This window comes from Aythya marila, assembly GCF_965140915.1.
Source record: "Aythya marila genome assembly, chromosome: 10".
Lineage (NCBI taxonomy): Eukaryota > Metazoa > Chordata > Aves > Anseriformes > Anatidae > Aythya > Aythya marila.
The window spans coordinates 2,307,300-2,330,181 of record NC_139051.1 but is presented as its reverse complement, the minus strand read 5'-3'; the positions used below and the strand labels follow the sequence as shown (position 1 = coordinate 2,330,181).

The 22,882-nt window shown below is 39.7% G+C and overlaps 1 protein-coding gene across 2 annotated transcripts in view; it reads left to right on the top strand.

Moving 5' to 3' along the window:
- Positions 1–22,882, top strand: part of LOC309881978 (contactin-4) — a 296,368-nt gene that overhangs the window by 179,029 nt on the left and 94,457 nt on the right. For both annotated transcript variants that reach the window (XR_014318217.1, XM_082768563.1), the window contains exons 5-6: positions 567–742; positions 21,615–21,710. Coding sequence is in view for 1 of the 2 variants with exons in the window: in XM_082768563.1 (XP_082624689.1) it covers positions 567–742; positions 21,615–21,710 (272 nt within the window). In the remaining variant the exon portion in view is untranslated. The remainder of the gene's footprint in view (positions 1–566; positions 743–21,614; positions 21,711–22,882) is intronic.

Below are 22,882 nucleotides of genomic sequence, written 5' to 3'. Positions count from 1 at the left end.
TTTGCTCATGCAAAAATATTCCATTTTTTTTTCTGCATAGGTTCGGGTAGAGGGAGCTGCTCTGAGGCTGCGGCTCCCTCGCATGCTCCACGGCGAGCAGTGGGGATGACAGTTGCTGTAATTGGGGCAATGTGGTGTTAGAAATTCTCAGTGCCCCAGTTAGTGAAAACATCTGCTGTGAGTGAATTTTCTTAAATTTAAAAACAAACAGCCAGCTTAAGTCAGGAGAGGGAAAGAAGCCTCTGTGGGCTTGAACAGTTTAAAGATTCTGTTTCTGGGACTTCCTCTTGCAAAATGATTAATTCCAAAGAGCAGCAGCACTTGCAACAACTACAGAAACATTAATCATATCAGGGACTGAAATATATGTCAAGGATATTGCTTTTTCAGTTACATACTAGAATATTTCAATACTGTGCAAGAAACTTAAATTTTTCATGCTTTTTTTTTTTTTCTTGAGTAGTCAAAGATGCTTTAAATCTTTATTTCCTACATGTGGTATTTTCAAATACACAAGAGTACCCATTAATATTAGCAGGATTTAACTTTGGCATTTTGTACTATAGGTGGAAATTAAATGGGACCAATATTGACATCGGTATGGATTACCGCTACAGTGCAGTGGAAGGCAACCTGTTGATCAATAATCCCAACAAAACCCAAGACAGTGGAACGTACCAGTGTGTAGCAACAAACCCGTTTGGAAGGATCGTTAGCAGAGAAGCAAAGCTGCAGTTTGCCTGTAAGTACCAACTGCACCGCAGCCTCGGTTCTTGCAGCTTCCTAGAAGTATGAGAGCAATGCCTGCCTTTCTGACCTGTTCTGATCTGTTCTGTGTTATGCTCTGAGTTGTTCATGGAACAGAAACCACCTGGATCAAGAGGGTAAATGTGTGTGAGGAATGGGTGTCTTGTTTTATGCTTGCTTAGCTGTAGTATGCGGGCTACAGTGTCTTTATTTCTTGAGAAAGGGACCACCTGGCAAAGTAGCTGGTAAATAGGGTTTCACCATTGATTTTTCACTCCATGGAGAATTAATGCTTCAAACGCTTTTAAAGGGGCATGCTCTTTGTAAAGAACAAATTTGCTGTGACATTTTTCATAACTCTTTAAGTTTCAGTAGTTAGGCACAAATACTTGGAGGTACAGCTGATATTTGTACCCGTGTACGTAGAAAAGAAATCAGAGGCTGCTTCATATTTATTTGGGGTTACATTCAGCATTACAGCTTCTCATCAAAAGCTAATGATAACAGAAGATATACATGTAATTCTTAATGTGAATCAGCATCATAAGAAATTAGGAAAAGCTGTTTTGGGGTACAGGATAGGGTCCATAAGAATGGGCAAATGATAGCAAAATGGGCAAATGAAAACCATCTGTTTTCCCACCTAGTCATGAAGGGAAAGACAGACAACAGACACAAGGGCTTATTCATCTGTCATCTGAGTGATGCCTCTGTGCCATTGTCATGGGAGGGGCGTACACAGCAGCTCAGTAGTTACAGCAGGACCTACTATGGAATATCCGTGCTCAGAGTTCAGGAGATCAAGGCACGCCCTCACAGACATAAAGACATCAGTGGCGGGGAGCTGGGTGTTGAGTTTAATCCCAAAGATGCTTTTGATGAACTAGTAAGAGAAGCTTGTGTGTTCCATCTAAAAAAAAAAAAAAAAAAAAAGGCACCAAATCCAAATAAAAGGATAAAGATGCCAATAAATGCCAGCTTCACACAATACAGAAAAGTGATTTGTAACAAGAAATATTACTGTGCATAAAGTCAAGTCCTCCATCTCCACGCATAATTTACAATATATTGTCAGTTTGCTTTTGACCTGCTTGTGTTTGTCCATGACTGAAGATGCATTTTCACTGTGGATGGGTAATGAACAGCTTCCTCAATACCAGTCTGGTAACTCCAGATTATAGTATGTCAAGGTGATTGCTTCATAAATACCACCTTGGTCTACATCTCGAGAGACTACATTTTTTTGGAATGCCCCCTCTTACTCATTGTGGCCTTCTGCTGGCTATCAGGGCAAGCTTATGAAGCATCATCATTTAGAGCTAAGCACTTCAGCACCCCTTTGGCTGGGATCATACTCTTAAAAAAAAAAAAAAAAAGAAAAAAAAAAAGTCATGTAAGGACAAGCCAGTTACCAGGTTCCAGCTCTGTGGACACTGGTCATGGGTTTCAAAGTCCAGGATGGGGGACCAGGAGAGAGGATCCTGATGTTGTGTGACTCAGTGGCAATACATTAATTTCCTTGCATGTTTAAATGAACTAATTAACTAGGAGCTTGTAAACACAGAGGATCCTGGCGGGGGAGAAGAGGGGGGAGAAAGAAAATTAACCTTCAACATTTTAACTTAGCTTCAGATACAGAACGTTTATTAAATTCTGATTAATTTATCTGTCTTGATGAATGGTACATCTGGCAATAATCTTGCAGGTTTTCTAGATGACCAAAAACAAATTTGGTTTGACTGATTCTTAATTAAGATTGAATTCAAAAACAAAGCTTATTCTTTTCTAGTTAAAATAATGATGGCAAACCTCAACAAATTTTCAATTCCTGAAATTTATTTTACATTACTAAAACAGTATAATCAGATTAGAAACATTTGGATTAAATTAAAAATAAAATAACATTTATCAAACTAGGTTCTATGCTTTCACAAAACAGCTTAGACATTTTAAGGTGTGTAATCAAAGGGACTGCAGCCAGAATTAGCTGAATTATAAAATATGCAGAGCATATTCCAAAAGCTCTGCCTCTAAGAACCAATAAAATTAGGCATTTGTGTTAGTAATGCTTGTTTTTCAGCCTTGACATCCAAGACATCAGGATGCAGGAGTGCTGCTTGCCCCTGAGTGTTTTTATTGCAAATATTACTATTTTTGCGTTGCCTTTTGTAGGTTCTGGGTGGAACAACCTAAAATAATGTGTGTGGGGAAGCCCCTTTCTAGCCACTGCACAGCTCTGCTAAGCCTGTTTGCCCTCAGGGAGCCTGTTTGCTCTCTCTGGATTTTTCCCTTTTAACAAGTTATTTTCTCTGAGTTTGCCCCCTTGTGCATCACCTGGATCTGCTGAAAGCCTGTGGCGGCACAGGCAGGCTCTGCCCCACCTTTGGCTCCAGGACAGCAGCTGGGGTCTTGTAATCCCCATTCTGTTGCATGTTAAGGTTTAGCTCTGGAAAAAGATTTTGTTAGAGACTCACGATGGTGTTTTACCAGTCCGTAGCTACCCCATTCATCCGAGTGAGCTGTTATTTTCCAGCCTGACCCATGTGGTGTTTGATTTTTGTTTTCTCAATTTTGTTCCTGAGGAATGTTACTGCAGGTTCATCTGAGACTGGTGTCTGGGGGTTTGAGCTTTGTCTTTTTTTTCTCTCAGGGGGTTAAATTCTCAGTCCTGGGGCATCATTAATATATGTTCGTTCGTTCTTCATGTGCTATATTATTCTTCTCTGGCGTCTTCACTGAAGATTAAACTGTGATCCAGCTATTCAACCTCCTGTGCAGGTCAGAGAGGGTCACCAATTTAATCCCTGAAATATGTATTTAGGTTACAAACTCATTACGATAAAAGTGCTAATATTTTCCTCCAGTACTTGCTTTGTGATATATCATTTACATTTCAAATTTGTTCTTTTTTTTTTTTTCCTCCTATGTTAGTTGCATCTGAAATTCAACATATTTTCAGAAAGGGAGGAATCTGCTGTGCCACGGTAACAGAATATCGATTAATGATACCCTAAATGCTGTGGTTATACCAGCAGAGGTTATCACCATATAAAAAAAAAAAAAAAAAAAAAAAAATTAAAAAAAAGGCTTTATACTCTGAGTATGGATTCTAATAACAGCTTTTCCAAAATGATATATGAAAACACAGCTGAACTAGATTAAATTATGTGCTTTTTATTTTAGGGTATGGAACTTAGCTTGACAATTTTATTCACTGTACAGTAGTTTCTGTTTGGAAATAACACTGAAATCAATAGGAAGTTATGCCTGGGAAGAAGTGCAGCTCTCAGGCTGCATTTCAGAGACGTACCCACTTGTTCAGACACATGATTAAAGTTGTTTACTATGGCCCAGATCCTGCTTCCGTTTAAGTTGAAGATAAAACTCGTATTGATTTTTAGTGGCACCAGAGTTGGACCATACCTCTCAGAAAGTGATGAATGGGCAAGTTGTAGTTCCTCATTTGCTCTGGCATGGCTTGAAGGTGCTGAGCAGCTCTTAGCCGTGGGCAGGAGCCTGGTGCAGCCCCATGCAGAGCAGCATGTGGTGGGCAGGACGTGCTCCCAGTGAATGTCCCTGCCAAATTATTTCTCCTGACTCAGAAATAATTTACAAAATGGAACATTAGTGCACACAGGTGCTGAAAGTTGCATTTATGCCCACATCTACATAGAAATGAACTCGCAAATAGAGTACTGGGAAAGGCTGCAAGATTTGGCCAGCCCGATGTGAGGCAGCATTGACGCCTTCCCTGGAGCAGCCCTGAGCTTGTTCTGCACAGTGTTTGCAGACCAGACATATGTGTTTGGAAGACTGGGCAAAGGAATACTCAGTAAGATTTCATTTGTTCATTTCATTTATTTTGCTGCACTCCACCTTTGCCCATTTTACCTGCTGAGCAGCTACTACTGATTGTCTGGAGGACACGTGTGCTCCATGTGCTGTGCAGGTAATGGTCTAAGGGCTTTCAAGTCCATTCCTCCCTGCTTCTGTTGGCCTCTGAATGTGAGAGCTGTTTGACGGAGTGTGCTTTTGGGACACCAAGTCACAGTGTCTTCCCAGCAGAAATTTCTTTGCAAAAGTCCCTGACCTACCACCGTGTGTCAATGACCACAGAAAACTGCCAGTTCCATGTGGCTCGTGACTTGCCTGGTATCCATCCCTGTTCCACTTAGGGAAGGAAAACAGGAACTGCTTCTCAGCTTAGCTGGAAATGGAGCTTGCAAACAAATTTTCTGAAAGTCTTTTTTTTTCACAGTCGGGACAGACATTTTGTTGAAACTTGCTTGATAGGACTTCGTATTTTAAATGTTAATAGAACCTGAGGTTTTATTCCAAAGAAGTTACTGACCTGGAGTTTTCTTTAATCCTGTAACTTAACGGGTTCACCCTAATGTAGCAGCTATTTTCTGCAGCTGGTAAAATATTATTGCATGTGGGGGGGGAAGCAGAAATGAGACCCCAGGACTGGGCAGCAGCCAGCTGAGTCCTGCCCTGGGGGTGCTGGCCTGGACCAGCAGCAGCACACAGGTGCAGGGTTTTCCCTGGGCTGCAGAGAGAGGAGAGAGACAACATGGAAAGGGAGCAGCCATCTCCTCCGGGTCAGGCAAGAAGGCTGAGTTTGTGTGTGGAATTTAGTTCAAGCTGTTCCACTGCGTTTGAAGATTACGCTGTGCCTGGAGGGATGGGCTTGAAGGTGGCCATCCCCGAGTGCTGACGGGGCAGCGGCCCCAGCGCTGCCTTTTTATACATTTTTCTCTTGAATTGTTCAAATCGTTTCTAAAAACTTTAACTTTCTTTGTTGCCCTGAGTACATCTTTAACTGCAGGGAATCAAATTATTGTTTCTGAAAACTGTTTCTCCCCCCACTTTATTGAAGGGATTTGTTTTATAGAAGTGTTTCTGCGGAAATAATTGTTATGCATGAATTAGCAGATTAGACTCAGCACTGTGCAGTGCAAACGGTAGCAGAAAATACAATAATAATGTGGTTGTAATGAGAATACTTTGGGGCTTTGACCTACCGTCCCAAAATAATTTTGTTACGATGGTAGAAAAAGAAAATTACTCCCAACATTACACTGAAAAGGATTTTTTTTTCCATATTCCCATTGCTGGAATAATTCCTGTTATATCTTGCACCCAAGCAAATCCCATAATTTTTGCTATTAGTTGCTAAGAAACAAATTATAATTGCTGCTCAAATTCTTTACTGTTGTACCCTCTTATTGCCCTGAAGTGCATTCATATTCTTTTTGAAGATTAAATGATCAATGAAGTAATTCTTTCAAGAACAATTAATAAGGAAAACATATTCAGAAAACCACCAAAGTATCTGCATTTTCCTGGCTAAACAAACAAACGCAGCAACAATTGCATTGATTGATCAATGAATTGATGCACTTCTGCTCAGCTGAATGAGGCATTTGGCACCCAAATTAAATCATTTCCACAGTCGTTATTAATATCTGAGTGTTGAGAAAGCATGATGTGCTTTAAACCTCCTGGAAATGAAGAAGAATGGGGTGCGGGTTGTTTTCTCCAGTGTCAGACCACAGCTGGGGCAGTGAGCATGCACTCCTGGCACAGGTATTTCTGTGCTTGTTTGGAGCCTTGGCTTCAAGTCTGTGCCTCCTCCCACAGGTTGGATTTTTAGTCTGGATACTGCCTCCTATTCACTTTAAGTTCCTCCTGATACTTTTTTTTAGTTCTGGGTCCAATAAATAAATCTGCTTTGGTACAGATTCTATGGTAAGAGAGTTTTCCTTAAGCTTCTCACCCTTCCAAAAGGAACGGTAGTTTTGTAGCTCCTGAAACTCCACCAGTAAAACATCGTTTCAAAGCTTGTGGGTGTGCTTCTGTGCCAGAGACACCCATCTCCCCGGGCTGCCCCAGTCCCACCAGTGTGGCTGTGATGTGTGATGACCATCCCCACCTTCTAGCATTCACTCTTACCCAAATGAAGCTGTAAGGCTGCAGCTTCTAAGAGCACAGGCACAAGCTATTTCTGGTGTCCCCCTTTCTGCAAAGGTATAACGCAGCAAAAATATAATTACAAAGGTTAATGCAGCAAAAATATAATCCCCGCTTCTGCAAAGGTATAATGCAGGTATAATATAATTGTATAGACAATTAGCATCTGGGAGCTAGGTATGAGAAATCTGGCTCAAGAGTGTCTCTTCTTGCATGCAGGTAAATAATCCCTGGTTCCTCCTCTGTTGGTTTGTGGGGTTTTTTTTGCTTGTTTGTTTGTTTGCTTGTTTTCAAGGAAAAATAGCATTTATATCAATAAAGGTCTTATCCAAACTTGGGCACCAGTAATGAGTGGGCTCCCAGGGCTGTGTTTGGTGTGACACACAGTGCTCTTTAACAAGGAAACAAGTAAATCGATTTGAGTTATTGTATGTGCACAAATGTTTCTTTGCTAAAACCCAAACTCATCTGTGTGAAGTGCGGCCACTGCCATCAGAGAATCAGCTCACCACCTCCACACCTTTGCCACACAGTCTCCAATGGGACAGAAAACTAGGTTAAGCCTCGGATAAGATTTTCTTTTTTTTTTTTTTTTTTTTTTTTTTTTGATGATGAATAGGACCAACAGGGAGTACGTAAGTGAGGATAGAGATATAACCTACTTTACTTTAATCTGTGATAGAAGGGCCCTTGCCATAGAACATAGGATTCCTCTCAGCTATGTTTCTACCTGAGGGTTATAAATAAGATGAATACATGATTACTTAAAACAGCGGCAGGGCATTTGTAAATAATCAGCACACCTTCTCTCAAAGCTGGCTTTCTTGCCAGGCTTCACAGCTCTTCTGGGAGTGCGATCCTGGCTGCACCATGCACAGCGCTGCTGCAGGCAGTGGGGCACAGAGCAAGAGCCCTGTCCCGTGGGGACACCTCGCCCCCAGCACCTTCAGTCCCAGCTTGCTCACAGCCTGGGGTTTCCTCTGGTTTAGAAATTCAGGGTGCAAGGCACAGGCAATAGGTCTCTTCCATCCCTCTCAATGTTTATTAATTTTACCTTTAATATGTAAAATAAGCAATACCGTACATTCTAAGTCTATATTTATCCAGATACCTAGGGGCTGGATCTCTAAGGAACAAATGTAGACATAGTCATTTGTTGAAACTGAATGTGGACCTGGCTTTGATCACAGTTTGGCATGGTCTGGTGATGTGAAGGTTACCCTGCAGAAAGCTTTGCTGTTACCTGAACTCTCTAATCTTGAGAAGATTATCTTTGCTAAATCATGCTATGAAAAACTCAGGCTGGGCCTGGAAGGAAATAAGAGAGATTTCTCATTTTCTCTGAAGTTCTGAATAAAACAGTGAGTATTCAGGTTCTTAGCACAGATATTTGGGGCAATTTAACTTTTAAATCGAATAGATATTTCTGCATTTGAAGATCTGTTGACCTGAGGCTTAATCAGTCCCGTTGACTTTTCACCTTTTAACTTGATACCACCATTCCCTTTATGGTCTTGATACGTAGGTCATAAAGACAAATGCAGAGCTCCTACAGAAAGCTTAAGGGGAGATCAGGACTTGGTCTTTCTTTTCCTTGTCTCCCCTCGGCTTTGTGCAGGACCTGATACTGCTCCATTTATCAGCAAAATCCCCTGGTCTCACTCTCCCTCTTGAAGCCCTTACAAGTTACCTGTGTAACCAACAAAGTGGTCATGGACCCTTTGCTTCTTTACCATTGGATTCTTACAGAAACAGTGGAAGTCACCTGAAATCTGGCCTCTTTTTAAAAGGCTAAGAGCCACTACTATAGGAAGCTGTGAATATTAATGTATCCCTAGCAGTTGTATTAATCCTCTGAATGGGGCTATATTTACAGAATATTTTTCTAATTTATTTTTTTTTCCTTAAATCAAAGGGAAAAACAGCTGAATAGTTATGTAGATATTATTAGAGTTTCCTTTTGGCATAACTTCAGACTGTAGCCCAGCTATCTTCACTGAGGACAGCCTTACCTCTGCAAATCATTGATATCCAGTTGGTTTGTTCTGATGACAGCTAGAAGGATGCATAAATTACAGAGGAAAATAAATCGTAAATTTAAATTACTATTTTGACAATAGATGAAATAGCTTCAAAATGCAAATGCCAGTATAAAGCAGTATCCTTACGAGTGCATTGACCCTGCAGGGATCTTGGTTATCTGGTGAGATTGAACCATACTTTCTTGAAAAGAGAAGATGGTTTATAGCCAACTGAAACCTGTACATTTTAAAGTCTTCCACTCATGACTTGCAGATATTTATTAGAGTTGATCAGGATATTTCCTTCAAATGTTAATATCTTAAAATTTTCATTAAGAATCCCATAACAACCTTGCCTGTAATGTAGTCTTAAAAAGTCAGAGCAGAGCTGGACTCTCTGCCTGCACTGATGCTCCTGATTTTGCATGAGCAGCCACAGGAGCCATTCTTCTATCATACAACGGTGAGATCTGGGCATAGTCTCCAAGAGGAGTAGTCGCCACCTTCTCTCTCTCTCCATTGCAAACCTTAGAAGTATGTTGGGTCAGTGAACCTTTGTTTTCTGGGCAATATAATGGGGCTTAAGCCAAGTAAGCAGCTGTATAAGTACATGCAAAGAAACTAAGAGGTCTTTGTAATATTCTTAATTATTAAAATGACTTCTTGTATTGTCTCCACTTTTGGATCTAAAACTCCACATCTGTCAAATTAAATAATGTTTATTTATTTATTTACATATTTTGAAGAAATAATTATAATCCTTAGTTTGATCTCTACTAATTCTGTATCGATGCAAAATAGCAGTTCCAGGATCCCTAGATCAAGCACAGCCTGTACCCAAAGGTGGACCCTATCACTGCAAGAAAGCCTGTTTCTGCTGATGGGATGCAAGGCCAATGTCAAACAGTTTTAGCCTAGAGGCTGCTTTTCATTGTGTTTTTTTCTTTCCCATTTTCCTTGTGTAAAATAAAACAGGGAGTCAGTGTTGGCATTCAAAGAACAGTGGAGCTTTAAATATGTTTGTCAAAAATTCTCCTGTTAGTTTTCCTGTCTGCAGCAAATGTGACTGCCATCTCATAATTCATTAGAAGTGAGAGATGAACAGAATGAAAAAAATCTCTCTTCTCTAAGTAGTGCTGCCTGGCATAATAATGTATCTTCTCACAGGCAACCTGAGCAACCGTGTAACCTCTGAAGACCAGGATCTCTGCAGGGTAATTTTTTTGTTTGTGTTTCTATCAAGTAAAGGGAAGCGTCAAGATCAGCAAGCTTGTGTCATATTATTTTGCATTATTTAGGGGTCTGTATTTTCATTCATTTAGCTGCACAAAGTAAGAAGGTGCAGCACAGCACAGTCCAGTAGGGAGCTCACAAGGTGTCTGCTGTGTTAGCGCTCAGTTACCAAGCTCGAGGGGGCTGTGCAGTATCTCCTGCCTGCCACTGATGGCAGTTCTGATGGCTATTGCAGAATCTGTGCTGGAAGAGCATGTGCAAATATTGCATTGTTTTGCTAAAAAAAAAAAAAAAAAAAAAAACATCTAGCAGTAAACTAATTCTGTTCAAGTTAACCCAAGGGAAAATATCTGCCCAGGTTTTCCAGATTAAAGTAATAAAATTTTCTAAGTCCTCAGCATTTTGACTCAAGCAGAAGGCTTTCTTCAAAATGAATGTTTGAAATACTTCCTGTAGAAGGATAGTAAACAGGCAGTTTTTATTAAAAGGAACGTAAAGTCAAGGAGGTGTTTTTTTATTTTATTTTTTTGGTAACATCATAGCAAAGAGTAATTTTATTTGGGAAGAGAACAGTGGACAGCTTGGACAGGTTGCAGATATTTATAAGAGCCCCTGTTCAGTATGATGAGTGGCATAAAAGAAGGTTAAAAAGCACTGGGGCTGTACTGTTGCCTATTCAGGGGAAAAGATGAAATCCCAGCAAGGTGCTGAGGCCACAGCGTGCCACAAGGAGCCATCCCAGGGAGGACAAGCAGCTCAGGCGTGATGTGATGGAGGAGGAAACGGTCCAAGTGCTGCGCGGGCATCCGTGACTTGTGCAGCTGTGTTTTGGCCAGCGGCACTTGTAAAACTGCAGGAAGAGCTCTCGCAGTCGTTGAGATGCAAGGTAAAAGCCTGAGGAGAAATTGTAGCCATGCGGATAGACAAATCAGTCTGTGATAGATGGTGGTCAGAAAGACTTGGCAAGATTTAAACACAGTCTCAATATGAGAACCCAGATAGAGATGTCAAAGTCCAAGATGATGCATAGGTCAGAGATCTGAGTGACAGGCAGGGCGGGGAGGGCTGGGGAGGAAAACAAGCTGTTGGCTGGCACGTATTTCATTCTGTTTTTCTTGCTGGCTCTTCATATTTTACTTGTCTCCTGCAGACTTAAACAGACGTTTGACTTCAGTGGGGCTGGTCCATGTTCTTAAATAAAAGTCTCTGCAGCATCTGTTTTCAGAGCACACAGGCAGGCTGCTGCAGGGCAGGGGCTGGGTGTCCTTGTTTTGTGCCCTCTCCTGTGGGCAGTCCCACTGCTGGCAGGTCTCCCTTCCAGGAACGAGTGGGAGAAGCTCAAATCTGGTCTAGTGTGTAGCCCTGGGAGCTGTGGGAGAGGCTGATGAACACGTACATCCAAACACCAGATATTTCCTTCTGTAACCACCAGCGTGGCCATTCACAGAGCCATTCTCCCTAGCAGGAGGCAGCGTGCCTCCTGTACAAATGTGTGGTTTCAGTTCAGGATTGGGAGTCCTCCAAGTACACATCTCATGTCCCTACAGCAAAGGCTTATCTGAGAATTTTTGCATCTTGTGAAAATGCTACCCGTTTCTGTTCAGGAAAAACAGGGAATGTAAAGGTCTGGAAGTCCAAACTGGACCTGGTTGTTTGGTAAAAATCCACAGGCAGAACAATGTTTAATGCCTACAGTAATAAAGTCCAACCTGAATTATTTTCCAGAGGGGAGGCAGGCTGGGAGAATGACAAGATGTTTACATCTACAACTTTTTTTTTTTTCCAGTAAAGTGAAATCCCAGTGAAAATTCTGTTCTAAAGGTCAGATTAGAAAGCTTTCATCCCCAGACTTGTAAACCATTTCTCAAATCAGTGACTCTAAAAATTATTCATTCAAACACCAGCTCTTAAACTAAAATTCTATTAAGCTCTGTATCAAAGGGGTTTTTATTCCAAACTGCACAGCCAGCTGTGTAGTCCTGACACAACAGCAAGGACATGGGCAGAAGAACTTAATCTTTGTGTATTTGTGAAAGGGATGACATAAAACCCTGCTTTTAAAAAGTCAGGCACAGGTTTTATAGAGACAGTGTTTAGAGATATTAGAGCCATAAATATCAAGAGGCAAATCTTGTCAAGTGTTTCAAGAGCAAAAAGCTTTAATGCTTTTGTGGGTGCTAGTCATCAGTTAAAGTGCTTTCAGCCTGCCTTCATATAGACAGGCTATGATTTCTTCAAACCAATGTCCTCTAAAGTCTGTAATTGATTGAGATGCACTAGAATCTCATCTTCAAGACTGTATTATGGGCCAAATTAGCATAGTTTATAGCCTGCATCCAATGAAGTCATATTATTCCATGGACGGCAATGCAAATTACTTTTTTTTCCATCTGGTTGTGTATTTTATCCAGGATATTAAAGAGTGCTCTGTTGTATGTGTATTAGAGTTAGGCAAATTTGATGAAAACAATTTGGAAGAGGGCTTATGTTTTGGTAGAAGGGTCTTTATTCAGTCAGAATGAGGAAGATTTAGCCAATCCCACCGGTCACTGTTTTGTTGAATAAGGTGTTGTTGCCAGCCTGTTCCGAATCCCCTTGCCATCACATCATATGGCCCTTAATCAAAGAATTCCAATTGACTTTGATTCAAGGACTGAATATGACCTTAAACATCAATCTAATTTTTAGATTGCTGGGATCATATTAAAATTATTAAGGGGTATGAGAAGGAAAACCACGTTACGCTCTGTAAATCTCTTTAAGTCATGGTTGAAAATTGACTTTAGGTGTCTTGCCTGTATGTGTGTACGTAAGTGGATTTTGAGTTTCTTTCATGTAAATTAACTACACCTTACCTATGTCATTACAGTATTTCCCATACTTCCTGTTGTTTGGGAGCTCAGTGCATGGTTGTTCAAAGTTTGTATGAAGTTTAATGTATATAGTGTTTTTGTGTGTGCGTGTTTTTTTCCACTAATGGAGACCCCAAATTGTCAGTGAACAAATTTTTTGTTTTGTTTTTAGTTTTCTAGTGTGCCAATTCTTAACTTATCAAATTCATTTTTAACCTTTCAAGTTTCTTGTATCCACATTGCAACCAAACCTCAGGGTTGGAATATGAAACCACACACCCCGTGCAATTTATATGGGAAAAGATTCATGCGGTCTAGCTACTACTACTGCATCACTTGCTCTTTATTCACTGATCACTCTCTCTGTTATATCCAAGTTTTACTGTGTACGTTTTATATAGGTTGGATTCTTGTTTTTTTATATTCAAACCCACTTTTGCTTTGTCCCAAGGTTATATTCCATTAATGAAGGGTAGCTGTGGGTTTCTACAGATAGCTTCTAGACCGGTTTGTATCCTGTGTCTGCATCATCAAAGCCTTTCAATTATCTTGTGTTTGTATTTTTGGGTTCCCATGTTACAATCCTTTGTTTTTCCTTCAATTGTATGCATGCTCTATTAAGGTTCACTGAATAGCTCACTCTATAAAAATAATAATCCGTTTGAAGATATAGATAAACACACAGATAAAGGTATTATGCTTGAGTAGCTGCTTGCTATTAACATCAGCTCACTACAGCAGTATCACTGATGTGTTACCAAATTTGCTTACAGAGATCTCTAGAGATAGACTTTAAGTCAAATACAGCACCACAGAAGCCACTTTTTCTTTCTTTTTTTTTTTTTCTCTAAGCCTGAATATTAGTCATGTTTTCCTTTGGAAATTAAAATTCAGTGATGTATAAAGAAGTGATTGATGTATGTATGTTTTGGCTAGAGTATAGTAAAAGGAGAAATAGTTTCATATCAGTTAAACAAGAATGAGAATAATAGATAAAAATAGCATTGACAGCGCTTTTCTAATCATTAGGAAAAAATCTTAAATGTAATGACAAAGGGTTCACTAATGGTGTATGAGTTTTTGACAGTATGCCATTCAAGGAGGTGTACAGCAGTGCTTCTTTCTACGTGATATAGTCACAGAAATTGGCTTTCTAAAAGACATGCAGACACCTGTCACAATCAATTTGAATCATTTTCTGTTCGTGTAATTTTCTATAATATTTTTGTTTTTGTTTAAGAGTTTGTTAGATCTAAAATAGCCTTCTTGCATAGAGTTCTCTCTTAATTTTGGAACTGGCATAATTATAAAAGTACTTTGGATTCTAAAAATATGCTATGCATTTAAGAAAAAAAAAAAAAAAAAAAAAAAAAAGCCTAAGAAGGAAAAACCATGGAAACACTCCTCTGGCAAACAAAGTAAGGCAAAACAGAGCTTAGCTTTCATAAAAAATAGGGATCTCTCTGTCAAATCACCAATGACCTGAGACTTGCAGCTCCTAAGGGAAGCCTCATTGTTTCACTCTTGTTTCCAGGGTGTGCTGAGTTCAGCAGCTGAATTATTTCCGTGTTGTAGCCAATAACAGGAACCAAATGGACCTTGTGTACACACGCTGTAAACACTCTGCTTGGGTAAATACCTTAAAATAGAACAATCAGTGGAGCTATAAATGAAAATGGATATAAATACTAAAAGCACAGGTCCGATATTGCACTACTCCCTGATAACCTTGATATTGGGGAACTTAAGAGAACAAGGAGCTAATCTGCTCCTGCTAACTTGTTGGTGCTTTGATGTCATCTGTGAAATCTTTCTTTGAAAGAGCAAACTTTGATTTCTGAGACTTATCGAGTAATCGCTTAGAAAAAAGACTTACCAAATTTCATTTTACCTGAATTTCATAAATGAAGTACAAACACAAGTAAGTCCTAATAAAGGATAAAAGGCTACAACTCTTGTTTTGCTTATAATTGAATCTTCCTTGCTCTAAAGACTGGCTTTTGTACTTGAAATTTGGGGAAATTTTTCATTACTCTAGACAAAGTTGGATAATTGTTACTCTGAAATCCATATGTTTTCGATTAAAATGTTCGTATGCCATTTTCTGAGACAAACTACAAAGTCTTAAGGGGCTTTGGATCATTTCAAATTGTTTAAACTTTTATTAAACCACATTTGAGGTTTTGGAAGGAGGTCATTCAATTCAATACCCTGCACAAAATGAAAAGGTGATGGGATTAAGGTATGGGGACAGCTGCTGGTGGCATGTTCTTGGCTCTTGAATGATTTTGAGGAATAAGAATCTGAATTAGACTGACGTCAGTCACTGTTACTTGCTTACGCTGTGTTACTAGATGCTAAGGCAGACTTTTACTGGAGGTCCCAGAAAAATCTAGTACCTGAGGGAACAGTATGGAGCTGTGACAGGGGAGGGTCAGACTGGATGTTAGGGAAAGCTTCTTCCCCCAAAGGGTGGTCGGGCACTGGGACAGGTTCCCCAGGGCAGTGCTCACAGCACCGAGCCTGCTGGAGTTCAGGGAGTGTTTGCACAATGCTCTCAGACATAGGGTCTGATTTTGGGGTGGTCCTGTGTGGAGCCAGGAGTTGGATGATCCTGGTGGCTCCCTTCCAACTCAAGACATTCTGTGATTCTGTTCTATGATCTAGTAATGCAACCAAAAATATTCAAGTTCATATTAAAGGATGGGCGTTAACGTGTGCATGCTAATAGTGTATCACACTCATGTATAGTCTTTTTGTTACATGTCAAGTTTATGTACAAATGTCAGCTAATTAGGTGTTTTTAAGACAAATACTCATCAATAGCAGAGTGCAAACTTTGACACTGAGAATTTACATGACTTTCCCAAGGTCATGCAATTGCTAGTATAGAGTCAGCGGCACAAATCAATGTATTTTTCACAGATTAAATACATGTCCCTTTATACTCGTGTGTGTCCATGAAATCTGATTGAGAAGTGACACTGTGGAGATAAAGTTTAAATGGTATCCTCACTCACTCCTTGAATGAGGTCTGATTAAGTGTTAAGTACGCTAACCTGTGTGTGTTTCTGCTAGACTACCCTCAGAATGGTCTCCTTTATGCACTGAAAACATTGCTAATCTCTTCCTCATATAGTACTGAAGTTACTGGAGCTTTTACAATATTTTCTATTTTCATTGGAGTCATTGGTTTAGTATTGTGCACTGCAAATAGGCTTTGGCAGTACATTGACCTCCAGAATGAGAAGTACTACTATTTCCTTCCTCAGTAATTTCTCTTGATCAATTTGGCAATCACCTAATAAATAGAGAGAATGCCCAAACTAAATAGGGAAAAAACAACATGCAAGGGAATTATTTTATATATCTAATATCAGATCTACAAATATCTGATCTTAATTATTTTGAATCACACATCATAATAAAATTTGAGAGTTTTTAATTGTTGTTTCTCTTTTTCAGTCCTAAATAATTACACATTAGGAAACAAGATTGTGCCTAGTTCTTGTACCTCAAAGGACACAGAAATTTATATGCAGGCAAATTTATGTAGATTTTATGTACCTACTAAAGTTGTATTTTTTCATTGTTTACATTTTAATGATTGTATCACGGTTTTATTGTCTAAAGTAACTTTTAATTATTTTTTCCTTTCATTTAAAGATAACCACTTAGTAGAAATGTGCAGGCCTGCAGTTTTATTGTATCTGTATGAGTGTATGAAGAGAGAGGCATCATTGGCAATCACTATTTTGCTGCCATTTGATGTGGTTTCAATGATGAGTTTATGAACAAAACACAGTGAATTGCACTTTTTGCTCACTCAAATGACCTAGGATTTTTCAGGCAGATGCCTGCTGTGTTGATTAGTCAGGGTAGGTTTTCATCCTTATTGCATCTGCCATACTGTGCAATTTTCTTTTCCATTCTATGAATAAAAGGAGTATTTCTTAATGGTTGTATACTGTCTAGTGCCTCCAATATGGATCACTGAATGTACACATTTTCACCAAAAGTGCATGCAGGGATCCTGGCTCCAACAATATATCTTTCTGCCCATGTGAGCAGTCCTTGATTCTGGTCATGTATTGTTTGTTTAATGTGTAAATATTTTTATTGAAATTAAGGCTCCTTTCTGTCTTGATCTACGCAGTGAAAGATCACTGTAATTGAAGCAATTCCCACCCTAAAAAATTTAATTAAATTTCAAAGATGCCTGCGTGCTAAAACTTAATGAACTTATCTCTTCCAGGCATTGTTTTGCTTCATCTTGTTCTCTCCCTTCTGTTTACTGATGCTCAGTGCATTATATCTAACATTTAACTGTAAAGTCTGAAAATGAACATGTCTTTTATTTCTGTTATGAGGTATTTAGTACCCTGTGGGGAGCTTGAAATAATTAATCGTAGCGTGATTATTTTCAGATTTCTTGCGTACTGTTTTGCCAAGTCCCAGGAGCCCACCTCCAGGCCTCCCAGGTCTGTCAGTGGGCATCAAGCCACCAGACCATCACCCTGGCTTCCAGACCTCCTCCTCCTCACCAGCGTTTCATGCACCAGACATCTAGAAGGATGTAGTGCCCTGTAACATAGCTCCTATTTATCACTGCCATATTTCCACCAGTTTATCCCTAACTGAACCTGGCTGCGTAAGTGTGATAGAAGTTACTGTTTGTACATGCTCTAGAAAGGTGATCTTGATCTGCAGACCTCAAGGGTGCTGAACCCTCTGTTTTCTGTTGTAATTTATGCCAGCAGCTGATCATCATCACTCACAATAAGCCTTACAGAACTTCTGTTTCCATGACTTCAGCTTCCTAACCATTAGTTTTTGTTACATCCTCCTCCACTAGCAAACACTTGAAGAGATAGCATTGTCTCTTCATGACAATACTTATGCAGGTAAACCAGAAATGTCTTGCTTCCTTTTGATAAAGTAGAGTGACCTGTTCAAGGCTTTCACTGCCTCCCTCCCAAATCTGAAATTGTCTTTTTTCCTATCGTTGTCTATATGCTCAGCAGCTTTTCAAGATCTTGAATTGTTTTGTTTTCAAAATATAGGGCAAAAATATTTGTATCAGGGGACAGTGACTGCATTGACAATGTACACAGGGGAAACAGATGAACAATAAGGTGTAGAAGACTGTAACACGGTGTAGGTAGCATGGGGAGCAGAATAAGGACAGGTATGGGTAGTGACCAGCCCTGCTGCAGCATGTGCTGAACAGCCCCATTGCCCCGGGGGTTCATTGGCCCCAGCACAGCGGGCAGGCCCAGTGAAAGGGCACCTGCAAACCTCAGCCAGATTTCCCAAGTCTCCTCATTCTGCTCAGGTGTGCTTTTTGATAGAAAGAGTGCTGATATCGAGAGAAACATGGAAGTATGATAGTCCCACTTCAAGCATTCCTCCAAACTAGTAAGTGTGCCAAGAAGTCAGGCAGCTTGCTGGCTTGTAAGTCTTCCGGGCTTTTTCAGTGTGTTTGTATGTTGTTAGTTTTTTTAACGACATATAAGAACAAAAATCGTCACATGTAATCCTATCCCAAAGCTAGGATCTTTGGGTTTAGGGGCAAGGCAAACTAGAATGGGAGTGAGGCTCATCAGGGAGACGCAAGCAACTAAAGCATTTACATTGTAGTTCAGAGTCATTCTCTAGCTGCAAGGGTATTTTTTTTCCTGCTTTACTGTCCCATTGATTTTTAATGTCAGAAGTACACAGAATAATTTCTTGCTGCTCTCCAGGCAGGGCACTAGACAACTGTGTTTCCTTTGGAAGACGATAACAGAAATAGGAAAAAGTGTTAGAGTGTTACTCCTGCAAGAAAGCTTCCTGTGGGGAGGTATCCAGCAAGTGTGTTTAACTTTTGTCTACCAACCAGTTTTACCTCCATGTATGGGGAATTCAACTGTGCAAAATTTCAGCGCAATATTTTGCACCCATTTGAGCAGAAGCTTGTAGGAAATGTTTTTGTCCATTTTGCACAGCATGTGAAAGCAGAAGAACCTCTTGAATCAGCACATCACTGATCTGTACACTTTGCAACCATTCAACAATACTGATACGATTCCTAACTTCTCAGCAAAGATCGCATAGCAAGTTGATGTTTAAATGAAGTTTCTTACTAATAGATTTTTTTAAACATAATTATACTATTATTAATTCATGTTACTATTTAGGTATTGCACAAATAAATTTAAAATGTGGATTTCAGAAGGCGTCAGAATAATCAGTCCAATCAGTTTGATGAGACATTAGCCTTTCTTATAATTACCTTAATCTTGCTAGTTTATTCAGAGACAGATTTTTAGCACATGCATGAGGCTTTTTGGAATTGACAATTGACTTTAAAAACTCAATAGTTTGCACCGGGAATGATAATGATGAATGCTCTGCTTTGTTTGCTGCCTCTAATTGATTTTGACCATTCTTCCATCATTTCCTAGTTGTTCATCCACACAGAGACTTCTGTTCCTAGTAGCAGCTCTTTTCTTGTCATAAATATATGGCTGTTTTGTCAACAAATGGGTTATTTGTTCTTTGCAGAAAAACTTTGAGGACTAGATTTGCATTTAGACTACTGAGTCATGCACTTTCTCTCCACGCTATTATAATTGGGAGTTGCTGGGTCACCAAGCAGGTGCTGTTTCTTATGATTGGTAATGAAAGACCTCTCCCACTCCCTCCCCCGTGATTAACTGAAGCGTTCCCTAGAGCACTGTACAAGTAGGCTTAACCATGCAGGCTGAGTGGATGCAGGTTTTTTTTTTTCTTCTTACCTTCTAAAGCAGACCTGCATATGGCTCTTTTAAAATTTGTGCATGGAAACTGAATCCAGTGCAGTCTCTAAAATGGTGTGTGTATATGCAGAGGGCATAATGGATTAGTTACTGCTGCAAAGACAGAGGAAAACAGTTACAGCTAAATACCGATATGAAGAATCTTCCATATTATATATTATTTAACTAATAAATTCTTCTGTGATTGTCTGCTTTATTCTCTCCCTTATCTATATGCTGTATCATAAATTGCTTTACATGACCTTGAATCTTCACGAGGATCTTCTGCTTATATATTGCTCTGCCTAGACAAGAGTCTGAGCAAACAGCTCACACTTGTGAACTTGCTGCTAAATTGATATCCAGATTACATTCGGACCAATTCTAAACTCATCTAGTTTTGAACCTTTTGTGTGAACCCATTTTGCCCAAGGAGTTTGATTATACAACAGAGCTGGCAGCTGATGCAGGCAGCACCATGACCTTGATTTGGTCAGCATTGCTTCTGTCCATGGATTGAAGCAGAATTTTGGACTGGTTCTGTTTTCATGAGTAGTTCACTGCAGTGCAGCATCTTTTTAAAATCTCCCTCAAACCACAATATTTAGCCTCTGAAATGCAAATGAAAAAGATGAAATTATAATGAGATCCCTGGAATGATGAAACGTAGAGCATGAGGGCATGACAGACCTGTGCTGGAAATCTCATGATGACTACTAGCACAAGAAAATTTCTACTTGTTGATTCCATTGTAGCTCCCTTTTTGCCTGGATTTTGTCCTGAATTTGACTTCAGCAGGACATGTCCATGAGCAAGGTTTCTAAGTACTAGCATTAGAATAACAGCTGATCTGCATGACAGCCCAGCTCTTTCAGATTGGTTTGTATTTATGTACATGATTAATTTACCATGATGCGAATGAAGGCAGCAAGCACTGCCTGTGCACATGTGGCACACTCAGCTCCAACTCAGGCCACTCTGAGGTGGTGGCCTGCATACTAGTCAGTATGAAACAAAATTTTAATTTTTTTTAAGTATGCACACCAGTGCTTAAAAAGTAATAATTTAAAAAAAAAAAAAATCAAGAGTGGATAAAAATCAAGGGTTAATTTTTCACACTTTTAAAATTATAATGATGTTCCTACTAATTCCTGCTGTTAAATATTTATCACCTATGTTTCCTCTAGTTCCCAACTGCACTAACAGGTTTGCAATCACCAAACCATGTCTCAGCCACACGGAAAGCAGAAAAAATGAAACCTGAAATGCAAGGGACTGTTAAAGATAAAAGGCTATGAAAGTATTCAGTGTGTTACTGCTCCCACAGCAGCCAATGATGCTGATCAATAAGTGGTGCCGCTGCTCAGCTCGCAGAGCATCACCTCATCATTTAATAGCAAGTTTCTTGAATTCAGTGAGCAAGGCAAGAGAGGGAGCTGCATTTTTGCAGTACATGGCCCCTGAAGGAGAGCAAAGGGAGAGAGGTGGAAGAAGGAATTGAATTTAATTAAAGCACTGCGTGGCTAACATAGTTATTAACAGGAGACTTCCTTATGGGAAAGGAAGGGTTTCTACACATGGGTTGCAAGGGCATCGGTAACAAGTCTCCTAAAGGGAAACAGAACTGGGTTATAATGTAATTGGGGGCTGTGATCGTTTAAGGCAATAGTTCTTAAATTTATAAGAAAAAACTCTAGCAGCATTATGGGTTGGTGGAGTTTTCTCTGGATGTTTCTTCTGCCCTGGATAAGTCAAAAGCTTTTCCCCTTACCTTGAACAACACCTTGAAACTTGTGGAGATGTTTTCTGATCTTTTTGTTGCTTTTTTGTTGGCAGTTGGCTGCCACAGCAGCCTTCTGCTGCACTGTAGTCCACCCAATTCACATGAACTTCTCATCCAAGCTGATGCTCACTTTGTTTCCCTGTCACACAGCAAAGTCCTAATGAACCTTCTGTCCTCATTAGGAAAAAAACAATTCCCTTTAAATGATTTCTTTCTCTCTTGGCAGATCTCGAAAACTTCAAGACCAGAACAAGAAGCACTGTATCCGTCCGCCAGGGCCAGGGCATGGTGCTGTTGTGTGGACCACCACCTCATTCTGGAGGTAAGGCCATTTACTTCTTCTGCTTTGAGGTTTCAGTGGCAATTTGCAATGTTCTCATTCTCAGGCTATGTTTCAGAAAGTTTAAAGAACAGCTCTGTGTTGGTGCCAGTCTGAATGGTTTGTTCTGAGTGGTCATGCTAAGCAAACATTGAGGGAGATTTCCCATTGGGTATGAGGGCAGAGAAAGCTTATGCAAACTAGAGCAGTATGTTATAGGGAGAAGGCATGGCCAAGATCTTGTGGAACATGGAACTTTCAGAAGCCTTTTTGTATTTGACCTCTGTGTGTGTATCTTCTGAAAAGAAGGTTGAAGGTTGTTGTTAGAGTTACTTTTGTACATAATCTTTTCATTATCATTTTAATTTTTCAGACACTTGTCACTGTTTTTGCCTTGTGGGTACTCAGCTTGTTAGTGATTGTCCAAGTCTAATACAGTGATTTATTTCTGAATGGCAGTACATATTTTTCCTACTGTTTTTACGAGAGGAAGAGCCAAGGCAGAGTGGTAAGGGAGTGGAGGAAATACCATGCTAATAAATTACATAGGGATCCTGCAGGCACTGCAGTATTTGCCGTTGATGCTCATGCCACCACCTGTTTTTCTGGAAATCATAATCTGAAGCACCAGACAGAATGATGGGCAACCCCACTACCAAAAGTCTCTGACGATATGCCACTCTGTGAACTATCATTTTTGTCTGACAACATATTTAAATCCATTGGAATTATAATAGATCGGTACTAACTGTAACTCAAGGCTCATTGAATGTCTGAAAATACAGACTCTGTGCAGAAAAGTATTCAACCTGTCTTCTCTTGATAGTCGCTGGTATCTCTTAACACCAGAAAAAAAAAAAAAAAAAAAAAAAAAAAAAAAAAAGGCAGATTTGTGACTTCTATGGAGAAATTGAAAAGCTGTAGTAGCAGACAGGCAAAAAGAAATCTGCAATGTTAGAATGGTCTTACTGATGTGTCCTCTGTAGACCATACTGTAGTTGTGTTTAAAAATAAAATAAAATAAATTATTCCCTCTTAAAATCTTACTAAATTGTCTTTTTTGCACCTGTCACTTCTTATACTCACTTTTTAGAACAGGGGAAATGGCATATATGTCTTAATGTATAATGTAGCAATTATTTCAGTGCAGTTTGATCTATACAGGTTTAAATACC